The following is a 10,676-nucleotide window of genomic DNA, read 5'->3' on the forward strand; positions in this document are numbered from 1 at the left end:
CCATTAGTTAACGTTCCCGGTTCAGTTTGTGCACAGATGGTAACGCGCGCTTGGGTTTCTATTTCAACCGTGGGATTTTGTCGAATTAGGGAAATGTCTCACCATCGCTAAAGAGGGGCTGTGAGATGGATACTTGGTTCCTAGGGTTGATGCAGGAATTAAAGCAGCCGGTGTTTGGCCCGGAAGTGCTAGCGTTTGGCTCTGTGCTAGCGTTGCTATTGCCATTATCTCCGAGAGCCCTTTCAGCTGTTGCGGACCGGGTCCACGCCTGTGGAAGGAGGCCCCCGGGCCGGTGCCCCCACCCCAACTAGCTGTGAGCCTCCGCGGCCACGCCGCTCTGTGCCGGGTTAGCCGTCCCAGCAGCTCGCACGTGCTGTCATTCTGAGGCCTTAGCGAGGTCTCCCCGGGCACTCTCAAGCCTGGAGCCTGCACACGTTCGGAGCCGAGCAGGCTCCAGGTTCCACGTGGGGATGGCGGGGGGGGGGGGGGCGGGGCGCGCCCGGTGCACCACCACCACCGCCCCCCACCCGCGTCCGCCCCGACCCCGCCCGGAGCCGACGGATGCGCTTTCGCTCGGGCGGCTGAGCGTTCGAGGCTAGCAGATGTCTCTGCCCTTGCCCACAGCCCCTATCCAGTGTCCCTGGAGCAAGGGAGATGCCCTAGAGGGGAAAAGGCTGTGCGTTCGGCGCTGGACACCAAAGTTGCGTTTCTCCGCCCCACCTGACGTCGAAGGGAGGCGGTGCTGCGGTCTCCGCGAGCCCGACCCACACAAGCCCCGCCCACAACGGGCCGGGCCCGCCCAGTGCGAGGCCCTGGTTGGCCTGTTCTGGGTAGAGGGCGTGGCCTGAGGCGGCGCTAGGACCCGGCGGAGCGCCGCGGACGTCACCGAGCCGCGCCGAGGGTGCGGGCTGGGCGGGAGGCGCGAGCGGTCGGGTCGCAGCCTCCCGGCCCTGGAGCCCCGACCGGAACCGGTGCGGGAACCGAGGTCGGAGCCGGTACCGAGGGCAGGGAGAACGGGCAGGTTTCCCACCAGAGAGGCGCTCGGCTCCGCACGGGGCGGGGTTTTCTTCCAGCGCGGGCGCGTCCCGCTCTGCGCGCTCGGCCCTTGGCCGCCGGCTGTTTCCCTCTGCGTCCGCGGCCCTGCAGGTTTTGCGGGTCTCGGAGGCTGATCGGGGGTGCTGCTGCCGCCCCCCCAAGACCCGGGGTCGGCGTCCCTGACCCCGTGTGGGAAGGGCCGCCCTGCCCCGAGCCTCCGCCGACGCGGGGGAGCGCCTGGGCTGTCGGGCCTGTGGACCCACCCCCGCCCGTGTGCCCACCCCAGGGAGCGGGGAGGATGACCACGCTCACGCGGCAGGACCTCAACTTTGGCCAAGGTAGGGGGCCGGGCCTGCGGGCGGGGCGGGGGCGGGGGCCGGGGCCGCGGGAGTCCGCGAGCGCCCGCGAGCGCGGCCGGCTGCGTGCTGTCCGCAGTGGTGGCCGATGTGCTTTGCGAGTTCCTGGAGGTGGCGGTGCACCTCATCCTCTACGTGCGCGAGGTCTACCCGGTGGGCATCTTCCAGAAGCGCAAGAAATACAACGTGCCGGTGCAGGTGAGCCCGCGCGGCGCTGGGGCCGGTGCGCCCCGGAGTCGCGGAAGAGGGGAAGGGGGATTTTTAGGGGAATCCCCCCACGCCGGCGGGCCCAGCCCCTCTCTCCGCGGTCCCTGCAGCCGCCCTTGCGCCTCTAATGTTCCCGCTCGCCGGAAGTTGGGGACCAGGCTCTGGGAAGAGAGTGGCCCTGGGGCCGGGGCGCGTTCGGGGAGCCCCCCGGAGCCGGGGAACCTTGGGGTCTGGAGAGGATTGTGTAGATTTCTGGCACCTCCCCCCTCCCCGCGTGGACTCTGAGCCCTGCGGGGGTTGTTTAAGGTTGGAAGGCAGGCCCAGCAGTGCCTGTCCCTGGGAACGTGGTGGAGGCTTCAAGGAGAGACAGGGAAAAGCCGAACCATCATTGGCCCTTGTGTGTACCCGCCGTGTCGGGTGTTCACTTATTCAGATGGAAGTGAGCACTTTTTCTTGACGAGATCTTAACAGATGAAGTCACCAGAGCTCAGAGAAGCCGTGTGCCTGAGGCCGCACAGCGGCCCAGGGCTTACCTCCCCGAAGTCTGGCTGGAGTGCTAGATCCCGGGTGCACACGACTCGGGCGGGAGCCCTGCTGCTGTCAAGTCTAGCCTTGCCATTGCTTTCACACACAGAGGGTCACGGCTGTTAGCCCCACGAAGGGAGGTGGGGTCTCGGGTAGGGCGCCGTGGAGGGTGCTGGGGGCCGGGGTGGCAGGGCAGTTTCCCCATCCGTGCCGCCCGGGTGTGTGCTGTGTGCAGATGTCCTGCCACCCGGAGCTGAACCAGTACATCCAGGACACCCTGCACTGCGTCAAGCCGCTCCTGGAGAAGGTGAGGGCCTGGGCCCTGCCGGCCAGCTCGTCCCCGCTCGGTCCCCCACCTCCGGGAGGGGCTGACCCCGGGGCCAGGTCGGGTCCTCCTGGCTTTAACCCGTGGAAGCCATTCCCTGCTGCCACCCAGGGATGGGCCCCAGGCCACGCGGGCCACGTGCAGGGTGCCTTGGCCTTGTGGGGCTGCCCCAGAGCCTGTCGCTGTCCTCCACCCACACTAACTTCTGTCTGGGCCAGGCCGCTCCAGGTTTCCTGGTCTCGGGTTTCCTAGGACCCCCATCCCTACCTCCCGGGTCCATTGTCAACTTGAACACCGCAGACCTGCTTTCTGGGTGCTCGGGGCCCCTTGGCCCCGCAGAGCTGAGCGTGCCTTTTCCAGCATCCTCGGGTGGGGAGGGGTGGGGCGGAGCGGCTGTCTGGCCCTGCAGTGGGGGATCCTGCCCTTGCAGAATGACGTGGAGAAAGTGGTGGTGGTGATTTTGGATAAAGAGCACCGCCCAGTGGAGAAATTTGTCTTTGAGATCACCCAGCCTCCGCTGCTGTCCATCAGGTGAGCTGCTGCCCCAACCCCTCCTGCTCGCTGGTGTGAGGTACCTAGTAGCCGGCCCCTTGGCTCCCACCCTCCCTCCCTCCCTCCCTCCCTCCCTTCCTTCCTTCCTTCCTTCCTTTTTTTCTTTCTTTTTTTGAAAGTTACACAGAGAGAGAGGAGAGGCAGAGAGAGAGGTCTTCCATCCGCTGGTTCAGTCCCCAATTGGCTGCAATGGCCAGAGTTGCGCCGATCCGAAGCCAGGAACCAGGAGTTTCTTCTGGGTCTCCCACGTGGGTGCAGGGGCCCTAGGACTTGGGCCATCTTCTTCTGCTTTCCCAGGCCACAGCAGGGAGCTGGATCGGAAGTGGAGCAGCTGGGACTAGAACTGGCGCCCATATGGGATGCTGGCACTTCAGGCCAGGGCGTTAACCCACTGCGCCACAGCGCCAGCCCCTATTTATTTCCTTTTTTTAAAAGATATTTCTTTGGGGCCGCTGCCGTGGCTCACTAGGCTAATCCTCCACCTGTGGCACTGGCATTCCGGGTTCTAGTCCCAGTCGGGGCGCTGGATTCTGTCCTGGTTGCCCCTCTTCCTGGCCAGCTCTCTGCTGTGGCCCGGGAGTGCAATGGAGGATGGCCCAAGTACTTGGGCCCGCACCTGCATGGGAGACCAGGAGAAGCACCTGGCTCCTGGCTTCAGATCAGCGTGGTATGCCAGCTGCAGCGGCAATTGGGGGGTGAACCAATGGCAAAGGAAGACCTTTCTCTCTGTCTTTCTCTCTCACTGTCCACTCTGCCTGTCAAAAAAAAAAAAAAGATATTTCTTTGAGGGGCCAGCATTGTGGCACAGAGGTTTAAGCCACCACCTGCAACACTGGCATCCCATATGGGCACCAGTTTGGGTCCCGGCTGCTCCACTTCTCATACAGCTCCCTGCTGGATGACCTGGGAGAAGCGGTGGAGGATGGCCCAAATGTGTGGGAGACCTGGAAGAAGTTCCTGGCTCCTGGCCATTGCGGCCATCTGGTGAGTGACCCAGTGGATGGAAGATCTCTCTGTAACTCTGACTTTCAAATAAATAAAATTCTTAAAAAAGATTTGTTTATTTGTTTGAAAGTCAGAGTAAGAGAGAAGGAGAGACAGAGAGAGAGATCTTCCATCTGCTGGTTCACTCCCCAAATGCGTGCAACAGCCAGGGCTGGGCCAGGCTGAAGCCAGGAGCTGGGAACTGCATCCGGGTCTCCTGTGTGGGTGGCAGGAACCCGAGTACTTGGCCAATCCTCCCGCTTTCCCAGGTGGATTAGCAGGGAGCTGGGTTAGCGGCGGAGCAGCCAGGACTCTAAACTGGTGCTGCAATATGGGATCGCGGCCTAGCACGAGGCATAGCACGCGGCGGCTTAACCTGCTGAGCTGCAGCGCCACCCCGCCCCCGCCCTTCCTGGCAGCCCTGAATACCTTGATGGAGGAGAAAACGCCAGATGTGCCTGCCCGGCGAGGTCTCAGCCTGTCACTGCGGGGGCGTGGCTGGCCCCACGCTGGCCTTGGTGGCCCCAGGCACGTGGACACCCTCCTGTGTCACCTGGGAAATCACGGCCTCTGAATGTCTGTCCCAGGCTGCAGAGACCAAGGTCCAGGGCCATGGCACGGCCTCCCGGGACGCCCTGGTCGGGGACAAGCCAGGACGCCGAGCGATGTCCTGGTTTCCCAGGCAAGCGCCCGGCCCATAGGCAGCTGAGGTTGACCTTGTGCTCAGGTGTTAGCGTCCACCCGTGCTTCCTGTGGGGAGGTCAGGAGCTTGTCCCCACTGGCCACGTGAGTTCACACGCACCCTTTCCGCCCAGCTTGGTGTCCTGGTGATTTACAAACACCCAGGAAGCCCCAGGGCCCCTCCCTCTCACTCTGACATGGGCTGGGTCCTAGAAGCTGTCCAGGTGTGGTGTTGGTGGGTGTGGGTGGGCTTGTAATGCTCCCCATCCCAGGCCAGGAATCCTGAGACCAAAGGATGAAGACGGACGCTTTGCGTAAGAGCAGAGGAGAGTGCTGGGGCGTCGCAGACCAGGGTGGCCGGCGGCCTTGGCTTCAGCCAGGCTTACCCACGTATTCTGCCCCGGAGCCGGGGAGGGGAAAGACGAGGTGTTGTGCTTATGCGTGGTCAGGGGGCTGTGTTCGTGGTGACCGCAGGCATCCTGTGTGGCTAGAGAGGGGGCCGGCAGGGCCAGGGTCACTCTGAGAGCAGGCGGCTCCAGCTGGAGCCACGGAGGTTTGCTGTGACCCCCTCTGCCCTGACACACGGAGCCTGTGCGGTCGTGCCCACCATTCTTCCACGAAGGCCTCTGAGCCACGATCAGGCGGGGCCTGCAGCCCATCTCAGGGCAGCAGTGAATGTGACAAGGACCCCGTGTTCCTGGCAGAGGCGGGAGCCAAGAGGGAGGGAGAGTCCGGGAGAGAGGAGGTGGTGCTGGTCAGGCTGTGTCTGTGTGTCACCCTTGCAGCAGCTGCTTACGATCTCGCGTGTCCCTGAGCCTGGGAGGGTTTGGGCGTTTTGTTTTTTCTTCCTTAAGATTTACTTATTTATTTTAAAGGCATAGTGATGGGGGAGTGGGGAGGGGAGATACAGAGATCGAGAGGTTGATCTTCCATCATTGCTTCACTCCCCACATGGCCACAATGGTCAGGTCTGGACCAGGCTGGAGCCAGGAGCTCCATCCAGGGCTCTCACGTGATTGGCAGGGGCCCCAGCACTTGGGCCATTGTCCACTGCCTTCCCAGGTGCATCAGCAGGGAGCTGGATCAGAAGAGGAGCAGGTGGGACTTGAACCTGCACTCCCATGTGGGATGCCGGCGTCACCAGTGGCAGCTTACCCACTGCGCCACGAGGCCAGCCCCACGTGAGAGGTTTCTAGCATTGTCTTGTAGGCATATTTGGCTTATAAGCAGAGTCTACAGCTATCACAGAGGCACATGAACAAACAGAGAGAAAAGATGACCGTGGAAATGACAATACTGATCAGTCTGTTTCTTGTTCTTCCCCAGAGCCCTAGTGGAGGAGCATCCAAGTGCTAAATGTTTAGTAGGGACTTGTACTGCGAACCTGCGCCGTCTCCTGGGACTACACTGCTAGCATCATTTGTTAGGAAACCTGCCGGCCAGCAGCGGCTGAGGCCCTGGGCAGCGGCGTCCAACCCAGGAGGCCAACCTCAGTGCCCCCAGGGTGCGCCCCTGAGCCCAGTCGGCAGCAGTGGTGCCCCCAGGTCCTCTGTCACCAGGATTGTTGGGGACCAATTTGGGGGGCCAGGGACGCATCACACTGTAGCAGCAACTATCCGATCCACCCCAGGATCAAACCCCAAGTCCCCACTTGGCCGTCCCTGGCCTGGCCTTAGTGTCTGTGCACTTGAGACAGCGAAGCCCTCCCAGGTGCTTTGGCAGGGAGCCGACTGGGACCGGAGCAGCTGGGAGGCATCAGCACTTTGATATGAGATGTGGACATTGCAGACACTGGCTTAACCTGCTGCGGCACCGCGCCGGCCCTGCCCTTACTGTAGGACAAAAATACTCTTTGTGGGTGGCCCTTGTGGTGCAGTGGGTTAAGCCACCACTTGGGATCCCATATTGGAGTGCCTGGGATCGAGTCCCATCTCTGCATCCTATCCAGCTTTCTACTAACATGCTGGGAGGCAGTGATGTGAGCCCAGCTACTCAGTGGGGAACCCGGGTGGGGTCCTGGGCTCCTGGCTTTGGCCTGGCCCAGTCTTGGCTGTTGGGGGCCTTCAGGGAGCAAACCAGAGACGGGAAGATCTCCCTCTGTCTCCCTGTTTGTCGGTCTGCTTTTCAAGTAAGTAAATGAATAATAACTTAAAATCCAGCAGAAGGCATCAAAATTAAACACAAGTTACTTTTCCCCTCAACCAAAACACATCTCTTATATCCTATAACTTCACCTACCAATTCATATGTGGAATTGTTTTCTCTTAATTTTAGCTTTTTAAAAAGAATTATTGGGGCTGACAACTGTGCAGCGGGTTAGACTGGCTCTTGCAGTGCCGGCATCCCATATGGGCACTGGTTCAGGGGCTTCCTGCTCCACTTCCGATCCAGCTCCCTGCTAATGTGCCTGAGAAAGCCGCAGAGGACGGCCCAAGACCTTGGGTCCTTGTACCCACGTGGGAGATCCAGAAGAAGCTCCTGGCTCCTGGCTTCAGCCTGGCCCAGACCTGGCTGTTGTGGCCATTTGGGGAGTGAACCTGTGCATAGAAGATCTCTTTCTATAAGTTTGCCTTTCAAATAAAGATTTACTTATAAAGATATATTTATTTCGGTGTGTACAGCTGCGCAGGGACAGAGAAAACGCACCCCTGCGCCTGCCTCGGGCTGTCATGGCGGAGGGAAGGGACTTCCATGAGGAGCCAGCGGACCCGGTTAGCTGCTGCGCAGACCAGTTACCACGGCAGGGTCTGGCTGCTCGACAGCCACTGCTGCCTTCTCCCCGTAATGCCGATGCAGGGGAGAGCCCCAGGAACTGTGGGCGACTGCACGTGGGCTGAACCGGCAGATTCCCTTACTTGAAAGATTTATTTGAAAGGCAGAGTTAGAGAAGGAGAGAGAGAGATCCTCCGTCCTCTGGCTCACTCCCCACATGGCCGCAACAGGCAGGGCTGGGCTACGCTGAAGCCAGGAGCCAGGCAGTCCACTGGGTCTCCTGTGTGGGTGGCAGGTGCTCAAGTGCTTGGAGCATCTTCCGCTGCTTCCCCAGGCACACTAGCAGGGAGCTGGGTCGGAAGTGGAGCATCCGGGACTCCAACCAGAGTTAATGTGGGATGCTGGTGTTGGCAAGGTAGCAGCCTAACCTGCTGTGCCACAACTCCGGCCCCTACTCTTATTTTTATTTATCACATATTGATTAGAATTTTTCCTCTTACTCTTAGTAACCTTCATTTCTGGGCAGAGCCTGGTAAGTAGCTTGGAGCTGCCCTGGGAGTGCGCTCAGCCCAGCAGGATGCTGTCTGTCTGCCCTGGGGAGGCCTCCCGTGGGTGGGCCGCTGCCCTCATCTGTGTTTCCTTTGGTTTCCGCCAGCATAATCCCATCACCTCTGGTGTCCCGCGGCGGGGAGCGCCCAGCCAGAGGGCCTTCTTTCCTGCCTTGCTGCTTCGGGGGACTGGTCGGAGCTGCCGGTTCAGCCCACGTGCAGTCGCCCACAGTCCTAGTGGTCTTTGGCTCCCGGGGCTCTCCCCTGCGTCGGCATTACGGGGAGAAGGCAGCAGTGGCTGCTGAGCAGCCAGACCCTGCCGTGGCAACTGGTCTGCCGGCAGCTAACCGGGAAGCTCCAGGGGCTGGTGTTTGGTGCAGCTATTACGACACTTTGAAATCCCTCTATCCCGTATCAGAGTCCTGGGTTCCAGTTCTGGCTCTGCTTCAGATTCCAGCTTCCTGCTAATGCCCATCAGTGCTAATGCCCTGCCACCCACATGGGAGACCCAGACTGAATTCTGGGTTCCTGGCTCCAGGCTGGCCCAGCCCCGGCCGTTGTGTGCCTCTGGGGAGTGAAGCCGTGGAAGATCTGTGTATGTGTCTTGTCTCTACCTTTCAAATAAGGTTAAAGTGTTAAATAAATAAATAAATGGACGTTCCACATGAGAGAAGGGTTTATCAGGGTAACTTACGATGAGATCCTGGACCAGGGCGGCAGGTGGCCCCCTGTAGCATGGCAATGCTCATCCGCCCAGGAAGGGTGGAAGGTGGGGTGTTGTGCTTGTGTGCATGGTCAGGGGACTGGGCTTGCAGCTGCGTACAACGCCCTCTGCTGTTCTCTGCGAGCAGTCCCCCCTCACCCTGGGGCATCTGGCTGGGCTGCCCCCCCCTCAGAAAGGCATGGCGACCGAGGTCACCCTGTGTGGTAGAGTCAGCGCCGCCGGGAGCTGGCGACTCCTGGGGTGCCACCGGGCTCTGGGTCCCCAGTCTGCTTCCGGGGGTGACCTCCTGCCAGGGGGAAGGAGGGCACCGTGTCACGGAGGCCCCTTCTTCCTTCCCAGCTCCGACTCCTTGCTGTCTCACGTGGAGCAGCTGCTGCGAGCCTTCATCCTGAAGATCAGCGTGTGTGACGCCGTGCTGGACCACAACCCCCCAGGTGGGCCGCTCCTGTCCCCCCACGGGCCCCCGCCCCCCATTTGGCTGCAGCAGCCTCGGCTCTTCCTGCCCCTCAGAACCTGGGAACCCATCTCCTCCAGGAAGGTTCCCCATCAACGCCACCCGGCTGCAGTCTCCCTGGGGACTGTGCCCTTTTTAAAAGGCAGAGTTCCAGAGAGGAGAGAGTAAGAGATCTCCCATCTGCTGGTTCACTCCCCAGATGGCCACAGTGGCCAGGGCCGGGCCAGGCTGAAGCCAGGCGTTTCATCTGGGTCTCCCACGTGGGTGGCAGGGGCCCAAGCACTTGGGCCATCTTCCTCTATTTCCCCAGGCGCATTTGCAGGGAGCTTGTGTGGGCTGTGGGGTCAAGGCCACAATGCCAGCCCGGACTGTGCCTTTTCTTAGCACGCGGTTTACACCCTGTGGGGCTGGAGGCGTCCAGGCGGGGCTGCTTAGCCTTGACCAAGCTCTCCCCTCTCCAGGCTGCACCTTCACAGTCCTGGTGCACACGAGAGAAGCTGCCACTCGCAACATGGAGAAGATCCAGGTCATCAAGGTGAGGGGCTGGAGGGGCTCGTAGCACCTCCGTTCACCCTGGGCAGGGGCCCTGCAGGTCCTCCTGTGTGTGGACTGCCTGCACACACCTAGTCGCTGCTCCTGCGGGCACCCAGTGCTGACGGGGGCTGGGTTCTCCACAGAGGGGGCCTCTGTCCACCGGTTCTCGAATCAGCACCTGGCCTTGTGAAATCCTCTGGGTCTCAGCGCCAGCTGGGCTCTACGCACTCAGCCTCACGGGTGGGGCCCGGGAATCTGCATTGCCAAACAGGCCCCTGAGAATTCCATTGCTCCTCAAGTCTCAGGACCCCAGCTCTGGAGGGGAGGGGCAGCAGAGTGAGGGTGGGCCAGGCAGGGCCCCTTCCACCCCTCACCCGGGCCGCCTCCTAGGATTTCCCGTGGATCCTGGCCGACGAGCAGGATGTCCACATGCACGACCCCCGGCTGATACCCCTGAAGACCATGACGTCGGACATTCTGAAGGTGAGCTGCAGGGGCTGCTCTGGAGGTTCGGCCTTGCAGAGCAGGGCTTGGAGGGGAGGGCCAGGGGGCCAGTCCCCGCCTCCTCGGCCCTGTGGGAGGGGGAAGGCGGGAGGAGCACCTCCCCAGCTTGCTGCCCTGCCTGCCCCTCCAGAGCTGGCACCCAGCTGAGGCTGTTTGATTCTGTCCACCAGATGCAGCTCTACGTGGAAGAGCGAGCTCAGAAAAGCAGCTGAGGGTGCACCTGCCACCCCGCTCGTGCCACAGCTGTGAGACTTTGGGGGCCCCCCAGCCTCGGGCAGCGCTGCAGGGCCCCCCTGACTCCAAGTGCTCTTATGGCCTCCGTGGACGGACTGCCCCCTCCTGCCCAGGGCTGCTGGGGCTGGTGGCCTTCCTGGAGGAAGCCTCCCCAGGGGCAGTGAGGGATGCTGGGACCTCGGCTTCTCAGCCTCCTGGGCTCAAGCCAGCCAGCGCTGTCTCCATACTGTGCTGTGAGTCGTTTCAATAAAGGGGCCCAAGGGCTGCGCCGGGCTCTCACTCAGAAGTGGGAGGGACCCCA

At 61.6% G+C, this 10,676-nt stretch overlaps 1 protein-coding gene and 1 long non-coding RNA gene across 2 annotated transcripts; both read left to right on the forward strand.

Moving 5' to 3' along the window:
- The first annotated feature begins 867 nt into the window (after positions 1-867).
- MAD2L2 (mitotic arrest deficient 2 like 2) lies at positions 868-10,676 on the forward strand. Its single transcript, XM_002724383.5, has 8 exons — positions 868-1,373; positions 1,471-1,589; positions 2,359-2,430; positions 2,879-2,979; positions 8,989-9,083; positions 9,565-9,638; positions 10,028-10,120; positions 10,312-10,676. The coding sequence occupies exons 1-8, from the start codon at positions 1,334-1,336 to the stop codon at positions 10,351-10,353; spliced, it is 636 nt and encodes a 211-aa protein (XP_002724429.2). The 5' UTR covers positions 868-1,333; the 3' UTR covers positions 10,354-10,676.
- Positions 2,995-5,876, forward strand: LOC138850737 (uncharacterized). Its single transcript, XR_011390892.1, has 2 exons — positions 2,995-5,218; positions 5,288-5,876. It is a non-coding gene; the product is annotated as an uncharacterized lncRNA (long non-coding RNA).

This window comes from Oryctolagus cuniculus, chromosome 7 (assembly GCF_964237555.1).
Source record: "Oryctolagus cuniculus chromosome 7, mOryCun1.1, whole genome shotgun sequence".
NCBI classification, from domain to species: Eukaryota; Metazoa; Chordata; class Mammalia; order Lagomorpha; family Leporidae; genus Oryctolagus; species Oryctolagus cuniculus.

Coding starts and splice junctions, on each gene's coding strand:
- MAD2L2 (XM_002724383.5), top strand. CDS start 1,334: ATGACCACGCTCACGCGGCAGGACCTCAACTTTGGCCAAG. Junction 1,374..1,470: donor GGACCTCAACTTTGGCCAAG/GTAGGGGGCCGG, acceptor TGCTGTCCGCAG/TGGTGGCCGATGTGCTTTGC. Junction 10,121..10,311: donor TGACGTCGGACATTCTGAAG/GTGAGCTGCAGG, acceptor TCTGTCCACCAG/ATGCAGCTCTACGTGGAAGA.